General features: G+C 35.5%; 1 protein-coding gene across 1 annotated transcript in view; it reads right to left on the bottom strand.

Moving 5' to 3' along the window:
* The window catches only part of LOC136025517 (delta-1-pyrroline-5-carboxylate synthase-like), a 50511-nt gene extending 31085 nt beyond the window's left edge, over positions 1 to 19426 (bottom strand). The window contains exons 1-2 of the mRNA XM_065701548.1: positions 19280 to 19426; positions 5796 to 5943 (exon numbers count right to left, since the gene is read on the bottom strand). Of these exons, the coding sequence (XP_065557620.1) occupies positions 5796 to 5933 (138 nt within the window). The 5' untranslated portion in view covers positions 5934 to 5943; positions 19280 to 19426. The remainder of the gene's footprint in view (positions 1 to 5795; positions 5944 to 19279) is intronic.
* Between the last annotated feature and the right edge of the window lie 2059 nt (positions 19427 to 21485).

Here is a 21485-nt window from a genome sequence, read left to right on the forward strand (position 1 = left end):
GAACATAACATGTAATCAAAGCCAAACCTTTGTTATACCTAAAGTATCACGTAATTCACTTCTTAATACTAATTGGTAAAGTTTCAAATACAAATAAACAGTTCGTGGTAACGAACTTTAGTAAGGAGCGACCCGGCTCAATAGCAACCAAAACTCTAAGAGACGGAGTTTTGATACCAATAGTTACATGAAAAGAATTGAATTTTAATGTTAATTTTAAATATATAAGTTTCATCAAGTTTTGTCTTACCCATCAAAAGTTATGAGCCTGAGAATATTTGCCTTATTTTAGAAAATAGGGGGAAACACCCCCTAAAAGTAAAATAATCTTAATCTTAATAACAAAAATCACACCATCATATTCAGCGTATCAAAGAACCTTGTTGTAGAAGTTTTAAGCTTCTATCTACAAACATGTTGAATTTCTTATTTTTTGCCAGAAGACAGATCACGGATACGTGTTTATTTGTTTTTTTTTCCCCGGGGGGATCGTATCAACTTAGTGGTCCTAGAATGTCACGTGAGGCCTCATTTTAAGGAAAATTTAAAGTTCTAGTGCCCTCTATTAGTGACCAAAAAAATTGGAGGGCACCTAGGCCCCCTCCCACGCTCAGTTTTTCCCCAAAGTCACCAGATAAAAATTCTGAGATAGCCATTTTATTCACCATAGTCAAAAAACCTAATGACTATGTCTTTAAGGACGGCTTACTTCGCCACAGTCCCCATGGGATGGGCTGCAAGTTACAAAATTTGACCGTTGTTTACATATACTAATGGCTATTGGGAAGTGTACAGACGTTTTCAGGGGGATTTTTTGGTTTGGGGAGGGGGAAGTTGAGGGGGTGTTACGTGGGAGGAACTTTCCATAGAGGAATTTGTCAGGGGGAAGAGAATTTCAATTAAGGGGGCGCAGGAATTTCTAAATTATCTAAAAAAAAACAATGAAAAAATAAATATGAAAACTTTTTTCAACTAAAAGTAAGGAGCAGCATTAAAACTTAAAACGAACTGAAATTATTACGCATATGAGGGGTTTACCTCCTCGTAATACTTCGCTCTTTACACTAAAGTATTTTTTTAGTCATTTCAACTATTTATTCTACGGCCTTTGTGATTCAGGGGTCATTCTTAAGGAATTGGGACAAAATTCAAGTTTTAGTGTAAAGAGCGAGCTATTGACGAGAGGGTGAAAACCCACAAATACGTAATAAAAACACAGAAATATAGAAGTTCGTTACGTCAGTTAATTCGTAAGTTACGTATAGTATTTACTAATGAAAACGATCGTAAAAAATTAAAAGTTCTAGTTGCCTTTTTAAGAAATCAAGAAATTGGAGGGCAACAAGGCCTCTTCCCCCACTCCTTTTATCTTAAAATCTTTCGATCAAAACTACGAAAAAGCCATTTAGCCAAAAAAAAATTAATATGGAAATTTCGTGTTAATTATTTATGTGCGGAGAGCTAAAATCAAAACATGCATTAATTCAAAAACGTTCAGAAATTAAACAAAAAACAAGTTTTTCTAACTGAAAGTAAGGAGCGACATTAAAACTTAAAACGAACAGAAATTACTCTGTATGTGAAAGGTTTTTTTTTCTCCTCAACTCCCCGGTCTTTACACTAAAGTTTTTTACTGTTTTCAAAAGTAGAGTTACGAGAAAGAGTAAAACTTTAGCGTAAAGAACGGGGCGTCGAGGAAGAAAAACCCCTTTCATATACGGAGTAATTTCTACTCGTTTTAAGTTTTAATGTCTCTCCTTACTTTCAGTTTAAAAAAAAATTTAATTATTTAATCTATACAGGAACTTACTGAAGATACTTTATATTGTAGTGATGAACCTGTTCGTGGGTGGTTTTTTGTTCAAGAACACGTAGGAGGGGGACATTGCTATTGGTAACTCTCGCTGTCTCAACAAAGGATGCATATGGAAATATACAACAATCTGAGAAAAATAAGGTGGATAGTCTGCAAAAATAATATTATCTGTCCCACAACACATTTGTAACATTAACTATATTTTGTTTAAAGCCAAGAACAACTCTCATGATATCAGAGAGATGGAATATTTCATTGTCAATTGGTGAGCTAATGTAAATCTGAACATATTCTATTAAATATTTAAACTGGAATGCACCATTCTTACGAGCAGAGATTTTCTACTAATTTTACGACAAAAATCAATCACACTACTAAGTTTTTGGTATTTTAGTGTGGTATAGGGATACTCACTAGATTTAAGTGCTTCTATTTATTAATAGTCGACAAGGAGTGATCAATTGAATGGCCTAATTTTTATCTCATATGTACGATCTTTTCTCAGGATATCATATGTGTTTTTGAAAATACAGTCGACGAGAGTAACTTCATACTTTTTCTCGTGGAATTTGGTGGCAGGGGATGGTTTTGTCCAAAAATCACTTGTTTTATTCAAATCATTGTAGAAAAGATAAGAGATATTGGACATAAATGTCACATAGAAATCATTTGGCATTGTGTACGTCTTCTCAGCAGATATCAACGAATCAAGATCTGTGTTTTTCTTAGCCAACGAACAAGCAACTGTCCCTTGCCTCTATGAGTACAAGTTGTTACTATCTTTTCAATCTGATACATTCCACTGTTTTTAATTTCTTGTAATTCATAATCACAAAAACCGGCAAGAATCTCATCATCTTTCATGTCACGTGAACGATACGCTATGGGTTTAGTGTTTAAGATTCTGGACAACTTAAAATGTTCAGTTAACCAAATTCAGGTCCTCTTTTCCAAAAAATTAACAATTCAATTGATTCAAAAACTATCACCAACATTGAATATCTTACTGTTTCACTTCCCTTCACTTTTTCACTTGCCATCTCCTTGATGAGCTGCCTTAGGGGTAGAGTTGGACAGGGATCGACGAGGACGTCGATTATAAATCCACATGATTTTATTAAATCATGAATAAAAGTAGCAGAATATTTCAACGTACAATATCTTGAAACTAACAGTCGAATAGTTCTTATCAAGCGTTCAGTCAATACAACTTTTATTGGACTATGACTATGATAGAGTATTGAATTAAATTTCAATAAAACTTTCTTTACATGTGGATTAATAAACTCACTACCCTGATTCGTTTGAATCTTCTTCTAACAATCCTGTTAAAGTGTGGATTTAATAGCTTTATCAACTACATCATCACTCTTTGACCGCAATGAAATGACATATGCATAACGACTAAAAACACCGATTGCAAGTAAAATGTACTTGTATGGCTCATTGTGACGCCGTTGAATCTAATCTAGAGTCAAAAGATCCTCTAGTAATATTTTTAATTGGAAAAAGGCTTTAGTTTTTCGATTGTGACTACCACCAATTCTATGATTATGATTTGGGGTGGAACTTAATTTATTCTGTAAATACTCTGCCGCTAGCTTTTTCAAGTCCAGCAACTTGAGCAAGTGTGGTGGGTAAACTTAAACTTCTCACTTTATAAATATTCTTTTAAACATGTTTCAAAATTTATATCATTTTGTACTTAAGCACGTAGTGAAGTGTCCACTAGCCTTATAAGCACTAATAGGTGAGGTTGATGCAGAGATATTAAGAGGGGTTTGCCTGGGTTCCCCCATTCTCGTCAAATCGCTGCCACTTGGCGTGCTAGTATTTTCCAAAAATGATTTAAAAGCATATTTTGATATATGACTAAATTCCGTTGATCGTTTTAAAACATACTTATTGCCAATAAGGCTTTTGGGGAAGTTTGACGAGTTTAAAATTTATGCAAATGACTATCAAATGATACAAGTCTTCTACGATTTGCAATCAAATCTGATAGCCAATTAAGTGGAATGTTGGCCTTGTCATGGATTATAACCTGATTCCCGCTACCCTCGATTTGAATATGTTCACTTCCAGCGGGATAAGAATAGAGTCTTTTACATTGCTCACGATACGAGGAATGAGGTATTATGTCTCCAACGCTTGTTAAAAGTTTAGAAAATGATAAATCTTCCTTTTGTGTTGATGGCGATGGTGGTCGCGTAGAATTTTGAGTCATTCCCTTTTTGTGATCAATGACACAATGATCAATGACACAATGATGTACATTGAGTTGTCTCTCACGGTAGAGGTTAAGTTTGTCGACCCGTCAAAGTGTATTTTGAAGCAAAATAATTTTTTTATTGTCAGCCGTTATTTCATTGTTAATGAATTTATTGAGATTTTCCTCGAAATGCTCCTTTGACGAAAGGGCGAGTTCTATTGGAGTCAATTTACAAAGTTTGGTCATCTAGAGAAAACTTTTCGCAAGTCCTGCAATGATTAGCAGTAAAAGTGTACAAAAGGTACCACCCTTGAAGAAGCTATTTTCGTTTAAAATCGTTTTCTTTGTTTTAGACTGCTGCTAGGGAACGTAGAGGTGAGCGATGTTGCTTTGTCTGCAGCTTAACTACTTTTGACAGTTGAATATTGGCTTCAGCTAAATTTAGACAAAGCTCTGATAAAAGATCAAAGCCGCGGTTTCAAATTACCTAGGACGGAGAATAAATGTTTGTGTACATGTAGTTTCTTTAGTGTAATGATGGCAGCTAACGAACTTTTTTTACCATTCAATGGCAGATATGTGGTAGTTTCATTGTCAAAAATATTAGTGATTGCACGTAAGTCCACGGGTGTTTTCTGATTGAGGTCCAGTAGAATACAACCATACGGTTTATTTGTAGCCTGATTGCATGCCGAAAGTAGAAATTTTGGTTCACCCGGATAAATTTGTCTGTTTTAGGTTTTAAGGGAACTTGTATCACAAATAACGCTGTAGATGACATAGTAAATACAATTCAAAGTAAGAGTCCTCCTAAACTTGCTCTGACGAAATAGATTGTGTAGATCTAGGGTTACGGAAGCCTATTCATGACGAGATCGGACAGTGAACAATTGTAACGACTTCTGAGACCGTTCTTCAATGGATTCAACTAAATGATAATAATCAACCAAGAGTTTGGCTCGATTATATTGAAAATTTTAAGTCCCTGTATGAGTCTCATGTCAAGCGCAACAGTCTATATTTTATCATACGATTCTTGCCAGACACTGTAGTAATAGTAAATGTTTTTGAATTTTCTAAGAACATTTTACTACGATTTTGAATTACTCGTGTTAAAAGTGTCGTTTTGCCAAACATTGATGGCCTGCAAAGAAATGATCTGAATTGGGTTTTAAATTGGTAGATACTACTATTCGTCGATGTCAAAATACAACTAATTGCAGAATGCATCTATCCATTGAATAAATAACAATTTCCTATGTTTGAGAAAAAAAAGACTAATACATATTTTCTTTATTTACAATAAAGGGACTACAAAAATTGTTTAAAAAAAACACTCATCATATTTACAATAATACTAAGAAAGGAACCACCCCGGAAGGGTGCGACAGCAGCTGGTAGTGACCGGCCGAAGGCGATATCTCCCCCCCCCCACAACCCGTCTGCGAGTGCAGGGCCAAGTAAATAAAAAAAAATGACTTTTAAACAATTTAAGCCTCAATATCAACTCAAAATTGATTCAAAACAGGGACACTGAAACTTGAACGTAAGACTTAATGACTAAAACTTGACTTGGAAGAGGAGGGTAGTTTCCACTCAATTTCTCTTAATTGGGAGGAATTTCTTCCAAGATTGGTCTAAAGGACACACAGGTGTGAAATAAAAATCCTCCAATGCTTTTCAACGACTGGACCTCTTGCACACCTTAGGTGTTAAATATAGCTAACAAATCAGAAATAAGGACTAGGAAAACCATAAGGCACTTACCTTCTTTGAAAACCATGTTTCCTGGGGAAGATTTTTGAAAGAGGCATTTCTAGTCGACAACTCCAATCTCCTTAAGAACTGGGTTTGTAACAAACAATGTTTTCTTACCATTAAGGAAGTGCTAGCAACGATTGTCATTTTGATGGTTCTGAAAAAAAATAAACCAATTCACAATTTAAGATTAGTCAAAATGATATAGGAGAGGATTTATAATTTTAGATGATGAGCTAATTCCCTAAGAAAAATCTCACCCTTTTTTTGGAAGAAAACCAACTCAAAATTTTGAAGGCTACATAAAATTGTTTTTTGTAGTTCTTATTTTTATGTTTAACACCTACTTTGTATGTCTTCTAGTTATGTTTTCTACCATTAAGGAAATGGTATCAACAATAGTCATTTTGATGGTTCTGAAAGAAATAAACAAATAAAAAAATTAAGAAAAAATCAAATTGCACAAAAAGAGGATTTATAATTTTAAATGATGAGAATCATTTAAGAATGATTTAAATATTCTATTAATTATTACGAAACTATCTCATTGTTTTACATTCTCGTTTGTGCTTGTTTCTTTACTATCAGTTAAATGATGAAGTTGTCAGCCTATCGAAATTTGTAAAACCGTATGTTCTAACAAGAACGCAATCAGTTATCACATGACCAAAGGCTATTCCTCAGCATTGAAAAAACAACAACTAAAAATAATATCTAAAGAAGAGACTAAATTGACTTTGCAGCCAGTTGAACTTTATCCTTTTCAATCGTAGATATCGTGACGGATGAAAACTTGGAACAGTATCTTATATAATCCAGTTGATATTATAAAGCTATCCTAACTTTTCTGGATTAAAGTACCAAAGGTGACACATATTATTACGAAACTACCTCATTGTTTTACGTTATCGTTTGTACCCGTTGCGCACAAATTTGCACATAATTTGCACAAATTTCTAGCCCAAAGTGAACATATTCTTACTTACAAGTCCCTCTCTCGTGATAGACATCAAGTTCACTGTAAACAAATAAATGGGTACACCAACTAGCATAGTTGCAAACCCCTCATTGCTGAAGTTGACTGTAGGCTAACAGCAGATTATTACTTACAAGTCCCCTACATGTCATACCACTGGAACCAAATTGGTTTTACCATCAAATACACTGGAAACAGATAATAGATACACCAACTAGCAAAAGTTGCTAACCCCTCATTGCCGAAGATGATTATTACCTAACAGCCGACTGTTGCTTACAAGTCCTCAATATGTCTCACAATTGGTATCGACCTAGATTTGTTTCAGTGTGTATCTTACTACTGAAGTTGTCAGCCCCTTGAAACTTTCAAACTGGTATACCTCATGAAGGAATTTTTGTACCAAAAAAATGGATGTCATATACTCTGATCAGCTCATCAAGAGCTGTCGATTGCAGTCGAAATCTTTCTTAGTTCAAAAGTTGTTTTTTTTTTGTTACCGTAGGCCAACTTTCTAACGTCACCACATTAAAAGGAGCAAAGGATAAGCTCCAATTTCTTTAGCAATGAACCATCCTTTTTGGCCCCAGGCAAGAGTTCTGCGGAGATTTCCAAAATGTAATGTCATATTCATCAATCCGGCCTGAGGTCCACACTTTCCGTAAAAACCGCACAGGTCAGACCCTTACCAGTTTCCAGGAATAAGCTGAGATCGGCGGCATAGAAAAAAAAAAACCGGGACAAAACCAAAGTGTTGCTCTCGCAACACAATTAGGAGGTTGAGTTAGACTAAAAATTATTTTATTTTAGGATTTGTTCTATACCTTCCTGTGATTTAAGTTAAAGCTTTGAAAACAATAACCTATAAAGTAATTGTTATCCATGGGCTACAGTGTGTTTAAGTTTAGTATAAATCAGACATGACTGTATCCAAGGGCGGACTCGTAAAAACATAAAAAAATACATATGATCAAATTTTTTGATGCGTTTTTAGTCTTTTTTGTAACCTATATAATAAAAATAAAATAATAGATTTTTTACGGAGAAACCGTAAAAAAGCACATAAAAAGCCAATTTTTGTTGATCCCTACATTTCAGCTTGAATTGCTAATAATAATTCTAACAATAATTTATTTATGCCCTCTATACATACATGGACACAGAGGAGCACCGAAAATGAATGAAAAGAAAACCGAAAAATATAAAATTACACGTCTAACGAAAAGGGCGACAAAAATTATCTCGTAATGCTCATAATAACTCATAAATATATAGTAAATACCTTAGGATAGGTCATTAGTGCACAACACTAAAATTACTCATAAGACATGACGCATGAACGCTCATAATACATAAGGCATAAATAGCTGCTTTATTAAAGCTGTGGCGATAGAACTATTTTTTTATTAAACAAAACAATTAATGAGGAAATTTATTCCATTTTCTCTAGATCGTTTAAGAAATAGATCGTATTTTTGATCTATTTTAACAGTAATATCAAATATTCCGAATTTCCGTATAATATACCTATTTTTGAACCAGAGTGGAATTACTAGAAAATATTTACAAAACCGGAAAAAGTGCAATAATATTTTTCACTTTTTATCACTTTTACTTAAGAACTTCAAAAATGGAACAATGAAAAATACACGGGGTGCAAAAATTAAATTATAAATTATAGCAAGTGCTTGTTTATCAAAACGACCTTTCATCCTGACTAGCAGGCCATAGGTTTTGCTAAGTTTTTCCAATACAGACGATAACACCAACTCCCACGTAGCTTTAATTGACGGACCAAAAGGCGACCCAAGGTATTTAATGGAATCTTTATTAAAAATATTAAGTGATCACACCCTAATTGAATGATGCTAGAAATCCCTATTATTATTTGCCAATAAGAATTCTGTTTTAGTAGGTTCAGTTTCTAATCCTATCTCCCGTAGATGTGAGTGTAATATGTTAATTGCATTCTGCATTGATATTAAATTGCCCGAAAATAACAAATATCAGCACCCTACTACAAGTGGCTAATATCTATACTTTCAAGCACATATGGGGATAGGTACAGCGTGGCTGTTCTAATTTTGTTATTAAATAAAAAAGGGGGCTAAGAACTGACCCTTGTTTTACTCAATGACGTAAAGAAATTCAGTCTGAAAATAACCCTCCTGAAAAAAATTCTCACAGATAAATTTCTATACCAACCGGTCAAACACTAGCCAATAAATGGGTTCACTCCTCTACGCAACAATGATAAAAAAGCGTGGCTTTGCAACATACTATCAAACGCTCTTGAAATATCAACTCCCCACGCAAATAGTTGTTCTTTAAAATTATGATGGCGTTTCAATATTTCTGAAAATATTGTGTGGGCATTTTGAACCCCTACACCACTTCAAAAACCTAACTGAGTGTCCTCCACATCACATTTTGTTGATAAATATGGGAGTAAAATATTTTCAAATAATTTACTAATAACAGAACGAAATGCTATAGGTCTATGGAATGAACAAAGTGAAGGCTTCTTGCCCATCTTGCGTATACAAACTACTTTACCTTCTCCCATCAAAGAAGGGACATAAGGCTGGGTTACTATAACTCGATATAATAACGTAAGATACTCTAGTAATTTCGTAATACCATACAGAAGGTGCTCTGGTAACAAACCATCTGGACCTGGGACCTTCCCACATTTTATTGATCTAATTTGAATCAAAACTGAAAATGGCGAAAAACCAACTAGGTTTTCATATGGGTTCAACTGAGAAAAAGGCTTATATAACAATTCACGATAGCTCAATTCAGTTGATGGTGGGTTGGACGAAAAAGCTGAAGTAAAGTGTACATACCATTGTTCTAGCGGATGGTCTGATAAATTAGCTGATGACTGTGTTAATCTATTAACTTCATAGTAAAATAAATTTTGACTATTCGTAATATTGGTTGATATATCTTTTTGATATATGTAATGTTACGATCTTGAAAAATCCATTATGACAATGGATGGTCTATAAACAGGGCTGTTGTTTGGGAGGGGCATGGGGCAATTGTCCCCCAACAGTGTGGAGAAGAAAATATTATATAGCCCATGTTCCTGGAATATCCGGATATGGTCCCCTCTCCCCCCCCCCCGCCTAATGAGAATGTTGTAGATTTGCCCCTGTCTATGAATCGGTCGGATTACAGATATAAGGGCACATCGTAACCATAACTAAAACAAGACCTAAAAGTTCATATTGCACATACATTTGAACTAAAATCTTACTAGCATTTTCCTATCACACTTACGTTAGTGATGATGGAAGTGGATAAAAAACCCTTCCCGAATATAGATCAAATTGCGCAGGAAAACATAAAAAAAATACCCGAAATTGTTGACTAGTCCTAACTGAATTCATCCAGCCCATCTAATAGTAATGAGCTTCTGCTTAATGTCCCACTCAAAAGTCAGTCGACAACCCCTTCTCCATCATCTTCTAATAGTGTAAAACCACTCATTTCAATAATAAAAGTGCTTCTTAAATAAAGGTTGAAAAACTATAATTGTCCATTTTTTTAATTGGGGGTGGGGAATACCCGTTTGTAAATTTAACTAAAACGATTGAAATGAATTATTTTGTCCCATAAGAGTTAGCTTCGCAGAAAATCCTCATCATGTCCTTCCAATCGAGAGCAAACCAAAAGGGCGAATCAAATGATTTTATTACGTCACATGCGTTAAAAAATAAGTGTTGACAGGTGTGCAATAAATCAAAGTACATGTGCAAACAAAAAACATTATTGAAGAAGGTTGAATAATATGTCAGGTAAAGATCCAGTTATGAAAGCCCGGTTAAACACGCAAACGGCCTTCAATAAGTTATCTCGACCCGTTATAATACTATGGGCAACATACTGGTTCGTTAGATGTCCAGATAAAAAAAAATAGAACCTCTTCCTGTTCACCAGATTGAGTTCTAACCCAAAAAGGTATGACGGCACTTGAATGATATTAAATAAAAAAAGACAAGTTTTTTTTAACTTAGTTTTTTAAGTTTGACTCTTTCTCTTAACTCTACTTTTTAAAACAGTAAAAAAAAACTTTAGCGTAAAGAGCGGAACGTTGATGAGGAAGCAACCCCTTTCACATACGAAGTAATTTCTGTTCGTTTTAAGTTTTAATGTCGCTCCTTACTTTCCGTTAAAAAAAACTTGTTTTTTTTATTTAATTTCTGACCGTTTTTGAATTAATACATGTTTGGATTTTGGCTCTCCGCAAATGAATAATTAAAACGAAATTTACATATTTATTTTTTTGGTTAAATGCCTTTCTCATAGTTTTGATCGAGTGATTTTGAGAAAAACAGAGTGGGGGAGGAGGCCTAGTTGCCCTCCGATATTTTGGTTACTTATAAAGGCAACTAGAATTTTTAATTTTTTACGAATGTTTTATTGGTAAAAAATATACGTAACTTATAAATTAGCTTACGTAGCAAACTTCGGTATTCTCATGTTTTTATTACGTATATGAGGAGGTTCACCCCCTCGTCAGTACCTCACTCTTTACACTAAAGCTTAAATTATGTCCCAATTTCTTAAGAATGACCCCTGAATCACAAAAGCCATAGAATAAATAGTTGAAATTACTAAAAATACTTTATTTTTAAGGTATTAGGAGGAGGTAAGCCCATCATATGCATGATAATTTCCGTTCGTTTTAAGTTTTAATTGTGCTCCTTGCTTTCAGTTGAAAAAAACTTTCATATTCATTTTTTCATTTTTTTTTAAATAATGCTAGAAATTCCTGCGCTCCCTTCATGGAAATTTTCTTCCCCCATGGTAAATTCCTCCAAGGAAAGTTCCCCCAAAATACCCCCCTCTTCTCAACCCCCCCGCACCCACCCAAAAAATACCCCTGAAAACGTCTGTACACTTCCAAATAACCATTACTATATGTAAGCACTGGTCAAAGTTTGTAACTTGTAGCCCCTCCCACGGGGACTGTGGTGGAGTAAAACGTCCCCAATGATATAGTTATAAGGTTTTTCGATTACGCTGAATAAAATGGCTACCCCATAATTTTGATTCGGTGACCTTGGGAAAATAATTAGCGTGGGAGGGGGCCTAGGTGCCCTCCAATTTTTTTTGTCACTTAAAAAGGGCACTAGAACTTTTCATTTCCGTTAGAATGAGCCCTCTCGCAAGATTCTAGGACCACTGGGTCGATACGATCACCCCTGGGGAAAAAACAACAAAAACAACAAATAAACACACATCCGTGATCTGCCTTCTGGCAAAAAATACAAAATTCCACATTTTTGTAGATGGGAGCTTGAAATATCTACAGTAGGGTTTTCCAATACGCTGAATCTGATGGTGTGGTTTTTGTTAAGATTCTAAGACTTTTAGAGGTTGTTTCTCCCTATTTTCTAAAATAAGGCAAATTTTCTCAGGCTCGTAGCTTCTGATAGGTAAGACTAAACTTGATGAAACTTATATATTTAAAATCAGCATTAAAATGTGATTCTTTTGATGCAGCTATTGGTATCAAAATTGCATCTTTTAAGAGCTTTGGTTACTATTGAGCCGGATCGCTCCTTACTACAGTTCATTACCACGAACTGTTTGAAACGCCCTACTGATGAAGTTGTTCATTCATTGACGCATTACAGAACCATTTTGTTTTCGTTAGTTTCTTTCAGCTTAGCGTGAGACAAAACAAAGAGAAGTGACAGAATAGATGGAAAACATATAATTTGGGCTACATATTTGCACATTAGGGAGGGGGGCTAAAGTATTTGGTCAATGTGAAGTTAGAAAACAATCCTTACTGCATAATATGTAGAACAATTGTACCTAACATATTAGGCATGCAGACTTGCATACTTTACCCCCGCCTCCCTAATGTGTAAATATATCGCCCATATTTGTTTCTAAATGATTATATTTTTATCTTACTTTGGTATACATCAGGGCTTCTTAAACTTTTGTACTTCCCGATCCCATTTATGACTGCGAGTTTCTTAACGACCCCAACAAACATAAAAGAAAAATAAATTAATATTTTTTGATGATATATTTATTAGGTAACAATGTACATATGCAAATGAAAATATATAAATTTTGAATTCGTTTTGAAACATATAAAAATTTAAATTGAAATTTGCACAAAATATTTTAAGAAATGTTTTTATTATAGTTTCAAAAACAAAAGTGGATTCTGACCGTCTTAATTTTCTCGAATACATCCAAGTAGTTCCGTAGTAAATATTAAATTAAATTTTACGTTAAAAACTTAATGAGATAGATGTGCCTGTCTTTTATTGCATAGCAAATCAAATCTTAGTGTAATGTTTGAAACTGCTGGACCTAAGACTTCTTCAACATTTTTTATCGCTGAACGATATTGGGATTTAATGTGAGTTAAAGCTGAGGAAGTAACTTCACATAAATATGTGGTGTTGAATGACAGAAGTACATTTAACGCCATATCGGCGATTGTGGGAAATTCAGTTCTAGTTCCGATCCAGAATTTAGTCCAGGGCTTTTTTTTTTGGAATTGTAGTTTTAAGTTTGAGTCAAACGAAAGCTCAGCAAATTCCCCTCGAGCTTTAAGTGACAGATGATCAATCTCACTTAAGCCAATCCAAAACGGCTTTTGAATCCAAACTAGTTTTTGTAAATCAATATTTAATATAAAATATGTCCGGAACTGTATTTCTAGCGCTTTTAAGTGATCTACAATAGTTTCTGCAATATAAGTTTTACGATGAATTTTCTTAATTACAAAATTGTCGACACTGGGAAACATTTCGAAGGAATTTTTTTCGACCCTACTTTTCTAAATGCTGATCTTTTTAATAAAACTTTCAATTTTATCGTTTGAAGTAAATATATCGCAATTTTTTCTTTGAAGAGACAAGTTAATATCGTTTAACTTCGCAAAAATATCTGACAAATAATACATCTAGGATAGCCACAAGTCATTTTGAAAAAAGCAGCAAATTCACATTTTTTGTTCTGTTAAAAATATTTCGATCTCGTCCTTTAATAACAAAAATCTTTTTAAACTTTGACCTCTCGACAACCATCTTACTTCTGCATGTAATAACAAAGTTGTGTAGTTGGAATCCGTATCCTTACAGTGATTTGAAAATAAGCCACTGTTAAGGGCGTGGCTCTTAATAAAATTAAATAAAAAAAAACAATTTTTTTTATGAAAGTAAGAAGCAACATTAAAACTTAAAACGAACAGAAATCATTCCGAATATGAAAGGGGCTTTTCCTCCTCAACTCCCCACTCTTTACGTTAAAGTTTGACTCCTTCTCTTAACTCTATTTTTAAAACAGTAAGAAACTTTAGCGTAAAGAGCGGGGCGTTGAGGAGGAAAAGCCCCTTTCATATACGGAGTAATTTCTGTTCGTTTTAAGTTTTAATGTTGCTCCTTACTTTCATTTAAAAAAACTTTTTTTTTATTTAATTTATGGACGTTTTTGAATTAATACATATTTTGATCTCGGCTCTCCGCACATAAATAATTAAAACGAAATTTGCATATTAATTAATTGCAATTAATCGGAAGATTTTGAGAACAAAGGAGCGAGGGAGGAGGCCTAGTTGCCTTCCAATTTTTTGATTACTTAAAAAAACAACTAGAACTTTTAATTTCTTATAAACGTTGTCATTGGTAAAAAAATATACGTAACTTACGAATTAATTTACGCAACGAGCTTCTATATTCGTATGTTTTTATTGCGTGTATGAGGGGGTTCAACCCTCGTTGATACCTCGCTCTTTATCCTAAAGCTTAAATTTTGTCCTGTTTTAAGCTTTTTTAATTCTGTTTTAAGCTTAAATAAAAGTTTTTTTAAATGAAAGTAAGGAGCAACATTAAAACTTAAAACGAACAGAAATTACTCCGTATATGAAAGGGGCTTTTCCTCCTCAACGCCCCGCTCTTTACGCTAAAGTTTCTTACTGTTTTAAAAATAGAGTTAAGAGAAAGAGTCAAACTTTAGCGTAAAGAGCGGGGCGTTGAGGAGGAAAAGCCCCTTTCATATACGGAGTGATTTCTGTTCGTTTTAAGTTTTAATGTTGCTCCTTACTTTCATTTAAAAAAACTTGTTTTTTTATTTCATTTTATTAAGAGCCATGCCCTTAACAGTGGCTTATTTTCAAATCTCTGTAAGGATACGGATTCCAACTACACAACTTTGATTTTTTGCCGTAGGCCAAGTCTCTAACGTTATCACTTGGATAGGAGCTAAAGATAAGCTCCAATTTCTTTAGCAATGAGGGAACTTTTAAAGTTTAAAAGGCACTTCTGGCATAATTTCTGTATCGGCCTATTTTTGGTTTCAGTGTGTACCTTACTCCTGAAGTTGTCAATCCCTTTAAACTTTCAAACTGATATATCCCATGAAGGAGTTTTTCTACCAAAAATAGATGACATACACTTTGATCAACTCATCAAGAGCTATCGACTGCCGTCGAAAAACAAAAACTATCTGTCTTAGTTCAAAAGTTGACTTTTCTTGCCGTAGGCCATGTTTCTAACGTCATCACTTAGAAAGGAGCAAAGGATAAACTCTAATTTCTTTAGTAAAGAGAGATTTTTTAAAGTTTAAAAGGCACATCTGATACCATTTCCCAACCACAATCCCAAGTGCAAACAAGAGCTAAGAGCTCATATGGCACTTGTGACGAGGCATGAAGAGCTAAGAGCCAAGAGATCATATGGTATCAGCTCTAACAAAATTCTATGAATCAATAGATTGATTTAAAAGGAAATTAAGAGGCTTAATGCCGGCCAGGATTTAAAATAAGAGCTCTGAGTCACGATGTCCTTCTAAATGTCAAAATTCATTAAGATCCGATCACCCACTAGTATGTTATAAATACCTAATTTTTTCTAATTTTTCCTCTCCCCTTAGCCCCCCAGATGGTCGAATCTGGGAAAACGACTTTATCAAGTCAATTTGTGCAGCTCCCTGACACGCCTACAAATTTTCATCGTCCTGGCACGTCCAGAAGCACCAAACTCGCCAAATCACTGAACCCCTCCCCCCAACTCCCCCAAAGAGAGCGAATCCAGTACGGTTCCGTCAATCACATATCAATGACAATTGCTTATTCTATCCACCAAGCTTCATCCCGATTCCTCCACTCAAAGTGTTTTCCAAGATTTCCCCCTCCAACTCCCCCCAATGTCAAAAGATCTGGTCGGGATTTCAAGTAAGAGCTCTGAGACATGAATTCCTTCTAAATATCAAATTTCATTAAGATCCGATCACCTATTCGTAAGATAAAAATACCCCATTTTTCACGTTTTCCAAGAATTCCAGTTCCCCCTCCAATCTCCCCAATGTCACAGGATCTGGTTGGAACTTAAAATTAGAGCTTTAAAGCACAAGATCCTTCTAAATATCAATTTTCATTAAGATCTGGTCACCCTTTCGTAAGTTACAAATACCTCAATTTTCAAAATTACCCCCCCCCCCCCCAACTCCACCAACGAGAGCAGATCCGGTCCGGTTATGTCAGTCACGTATCTTAGACAGGTTTGTATTCTTCCGATCCAGTTTCATCCTGATCTAACCGCTTTAAGTATTTTCAAAGATTTCCGGTACCCCCAACTGCCCCCCCCCCCCCAATTACGCTGGACCCGGTTGAGATTTAAAATAAAAGATCTGAGTTACGAGGTCCTTCTAAATATGAAATTTCATTAAGATCCGATAACTCCTTCGTAAGTTGAAAATACGTCATTTTTTTAATTTTTCAGAATTAGCCCCCCCCCCCCAATAGAGCAGATCCGTTCCAATTATGTAAATCATGTATCTAAGACTTCTGCTTATTTTTCCCACCAAGTTTCATCCCGATCCCTCCAATCTAAGCGTTTTCCATCATTTTAGGTTCCCCCACCCCAAACTCCCCCCCAGTGTCACCAGATCCGGTCGCGACTTAAAATAAGAGCTTTGAGACACGATATCCTTCTGAATATCAAATTTCATTGAGATCTGATCACCCGTTCGTTAGTTAAAAATACCTCATTTTTTTAATCTTTCAGAATTAACCCCCCCCCCAGCTACCCCAAAGAGGGCGGATCTGTTCCGGTTATGTCAATAATGTATCTAGGACTTGTGCTTATTTTCCCCACCAAGTTTTGGAAAAACACTTGGAAAACACTAAGTGTTTTCCAAGTTTTAGGTTTCCCCCTTCCAACCTCCCCCCCCCCAAAGTCACCAGCTTTTAGACTAGATATCCTTCTAAATATCAAGTTTCATTGAGATCCGATCACCCGTTCATAAGCTAAAAATACCTCATTTTTTCTAATTTTCCAGAATTAATCCCCTCCCCAACTACCCCAAAGAGAACGGATCCGTTCTGGTTATGTCAATCATGTAACTAGGACTTGTGCTTATTTTCACCGCCAAGTTTCATCCCGATCCCTCCACTCTAAGTGTTTTCCAAGTTTTAGGTTTCCCCCTTCCAACCTCCCCCCCCCCCCAAAGTCACCAGATCCGGTCAGGATTTGAAACAAAAGCTCTGAGACACGATATCCTTCTAAATATCAAGTTTCATTGAGATCCGATCACCCGTTCATAAGGTAAAAATACCTCATTTTTTCTAATTTTCCAGAATTAATCCCCTCCCCAACTACCCCAAAGAGAACGGTTATGTCAATCATGTAACTAGGACTTGTGCTTATTTTTCCCACCAAGTTTCATCCCGATCCCTCCACTCTAAGTGTTTTCCAAGTTTTAAGCTTCCCCCTCCAAACTTCCCCCCCCCCCCCAATGTCACCAGATCTGGTCGGAATTTAAAATAAGAGCTCTGAGACACGATATTCTTCTAAATATCAAATTTCATTGAGATCCGATCACCTGTTCGTAAGTTAAAAATACCTAATTTTTTTTAGTTTTTCAGAATTAACCCCCCCCCCCCCCCAACTACCCAAAAGAAAGCAAATCCGGTCCGGTTATGTCAGTCATGTATCTTAGACAGGTTTTTATTCTTCCCATCCAGTTTCATCCTGATCTCACCGCTTTAAGTGTTTTCTAAGATTTCCGGTTCCCCCCAACTGTCCCCCCCCAATTATGCTTGATCCGGTTGAGATTTAAAATAAGAGATCTGAGTTACGAGGTCCTTCTAAATGCCAAATTTCATTGAGATTCGATCACCCGTTCGTAAGTTAAAAATACCTCTTTTTTTCTTTTTTTTCAGAATTACACCCTCCCCCCAACTACCCCAATGAGAGCAGATCCGTTCCGGTTATGTCAATCGTGTATCTAGGACCTGTGCTTATTTTTCTAACCAAGTTTCATCCCGATCCCTCCACTCTAAGTGTTTTCCAAGATTTTAGGTTTCCCCCCCCCCCCCCCAACTCCCCCCAATATCACCAGATCCGGTCGGAATTTAAAATGACAGCTCAGAGGCATGATATCCTTCCAAACATCAAATTTCATTAAGATCTGATCAACCGTTCGTAAGTTAGAAATACTTCAATTTTTCTATTTTTTCCGAATTAAAGGGCCCCCCACTTCCCCCCCCCCCCCAGATTGTCAAATCGAGAAAACAACTATTTTTAATTTAATTTGGTCCGGTCCCCGATACGTCTGCCAAATTTCATCGTCTAGCTTACCTGGAAGTGCCTAAAGTAGCAAACCCGGGACCGACAGACCGACAGACAGACCGACAGATTTTGCGATTGCTATATGTCACTTGGTTAATACCAAGTGCCATAAAAGCCGAATGATAAACTCAGCTGAAATCACGAACAGAAATGGATAAAACAATAGATTTTTAGCCCCAGGCAAGAGTTCTACGATGTTTTCCAAAATGCAAAGTGCTATTCATCAATCCAGCCTAAGGTTCACACTTTCCGTAAAAACCTCAGAGGTTAGACCCTTACCACTTTCGAGGAATAAGCTGAAATCGAGGTGCTAGGAACAAAAAAAAACACAACAAAACCAAAGTGTTGCTCCCGCAACACAACTACCAACTGACCAATACACACCTCAGATGTCACACCAAACACGAAACCCATTGATGACGAATCCCTAAATCTTGACCTTAGAATAAGCTCCATCACTTGTTCTCAGAGTCACGGAGGCATGATCAGGGCACATAGCTTTGTTCACCTTGCGACACCACCGAATGCCTGTTTTATTAAGAAAGTATCCTTCCACTTTGTTCGTTTCTTGCTTATTTTGCTTAGAGAAAGATGTTAGCTATGGTTCACTATTATATAAGAAAATAATTTTTTGAACTGAAAGCAAGGAGCAACATTAAAACTTAAAAAGAACAGAAATTATTGCGTATACGAAGGAGGTCGCTCCCTCGTCAATAACTCGCTTGAATTTTGTCCCAATTCTTCAAGAATGACTCCTGAATCACATCGGCCGTTCAATTAGAATAAACAACTCTTTTAAATGCACTGAAAAAACTTTAACCTCCCTTCAAAAAAAAAAAAATCTGGTGGCGCGCCAGCTTCAATGTCAGAACGAAAAAGAAAAAAAAATCACAAAAACAACTTACAAAGTGATAAATTCTTTGTTCGTTCACTTTCACCCTCTTTCACAAAGCTCTTACGTACGACTAAGTCTTGGTATCAATATGCATATAACAACTATATATATCTATAGTGTGAACTAACTGGTAATATCTAGTTGAATGCAAATTATAAGCTTTGCGTAACTAACTGATCCTTGATTTGCATCCATGGTAGATATTATTATGCTTTTGTAACATGCTATTGTTTGGGTGTTTAAAGGAGTTCAAAATTAGTATCGGTAATTTCAAAATTAGTATCGGTAATCGGCAAAGGTCGTTTCTAAAGATAAAACAAATAGTAGGGTAACGAATTCAAATTTATATATGGTAATAGGTAGACTATGTATTTATGCAAATTCGGACGAACTCGTGGTATCTTCTCCAATTTAAGCTTCATCGCACTATGCTGACTCAATATTAATTCACACCATACATTCTGCTCGAATATTTTATTGATTTTTACTTTGTAGTTGATGGCTAAATATTTAAAAAAAGACAACTAAAATATATAGGAAAATGCATGATTACCCGGTATAAAATGTATCATGTCTTAACTTTTTTCAACTCTTTTTAAACCCATAAAGTTTGCAAATAATTATAATCCCACTAGTCCTTTGGTGGCGCAGTGGATTTGACCTTAGCTTGGTAATACGGGATCCAGAGATCGAATCACGCTGCAGGAATGCACTGCAGGGCCAACGCAGGGACCGTAGTAGTCAATAAGCGTCGTTAATTCTTAAATAGAAAAAAAAAATCATAATCCCACACCATTAAATTTACTGAAGGTATTTGAAAATTGTTTGGACGGTTTAGAGTTTAAAGTGTGTTTCTAAGCCTGAATCTAGCCTATGAATTTTACGTGTACGGACAGGATTTTATAATCCTTGTTCCTGAGAACCCTGAGATTTTCGTTAAGATGGCCAATGGCTCCGTGAGTAAGATTGAGATATAAGCTATTGCACCTCAGAATTTTATTTAGATTGATTCTTAGCAGGAAAACAGTTCGCGATGTTTTCATTATGTTTCCAATGAAAATTTATTTATAGATTGCTACAACAATAATGCAAAAAAAATTTAGAGGGGCGAGAGGGGGGTGTCAAACGTATTTCAAAAATGTACGGCGAGTCAAATTTGTCTTTCTTCACTTTTTTCAATAAAAATACCAAAAAGACATTTTCAAATGAAAATATCCCCGAAACATCATTTTTTTTTAATCTAGGGGGAGGGGCAAAATCTTGGGGGCTACTTGTCCCTTCGTTACGGACACCAGTGATTGACTAGATAATGCTGAAAAGCTACGCTTCCATAGCTGACAAGAAAGTACTATTAATTCCTGCATCTCTGAAGGGTCAAACGACTTTTAAGTACACAGATTTTGTGTAAAATAACAGGCGGCGATTTTCGTAATACCTGAAGTGCTAAAATTCTTGTAGCATTGCAACAAAAAGTTGCGCAACTCTTGTCTCTATGAGAAACCAGCAAAATCAGGCTATTCAGGCCCCGAAGGTAATAGCAAGTATATTACGATTGCACGGACAGCTGTAACCGAGTAAAGAGGGAAGCACGGCCCATAGTAACTAAAAGTTTAAAAACAATATAAACAAGAGCTAAGAGCTCATATGGCACTTGTGACGAGGTCGGAAGACCAAGAACCAAGAGCTCATTTGGCACTTGTGAGAAGGTCAGACCCTAAAATTAGACTCGGTACTAGAGTTATCGAATTTGCTGTACTTTGTTTATTGGCAATTATTATAAAGATAAACTTGAAAATACAGTGTTTCTGTTGTCTCTTCTTGTTCGGTATTCTACCTGTAAAGAAGATAAATTTTTGATACATTCGGCGTTTTTTTTCTTCTTCATGAATTCTATTGTATTCTTCTTGTTTTTATTGGTTCATTGTTGTATTCTTGTCAAATTTTTCTTTCTGATGTTTTATCTTTTTTAGCACATTTTGGAAAATTGATGAAAATGGGATAATGGTCGCTGTAATATTGTTCTAGGACTCCGGATTGTTGTTGATCAGAAAGTTTGTTTGTAAAAATCAGATCTATTGTTGAGCTGTTAATTGTAGTTGGCTCGTGTATGAGCTGTAGACGTCGAAGATTACTAAGGGCATGTTGTAAAGTATTGTATTCAGTATTTGTTGTTTCTTTACTGTTTATATTAAAGTCACCTGACAATATTGTATGAC

Source organism: Artemia franciscana, chromosome 3 (assembly GCF_032884065.1).
Source record: "Artemia franciscana chromosome 3, ASM3288406v1, whole genome shotgun sequence".
NCBI classification, from domain to species: Eukaryota; Metazoa; Arthropoda; class Branchiopoda; order Anostraca; family Artemiidae; genus Artemia; species Artemia franciscana.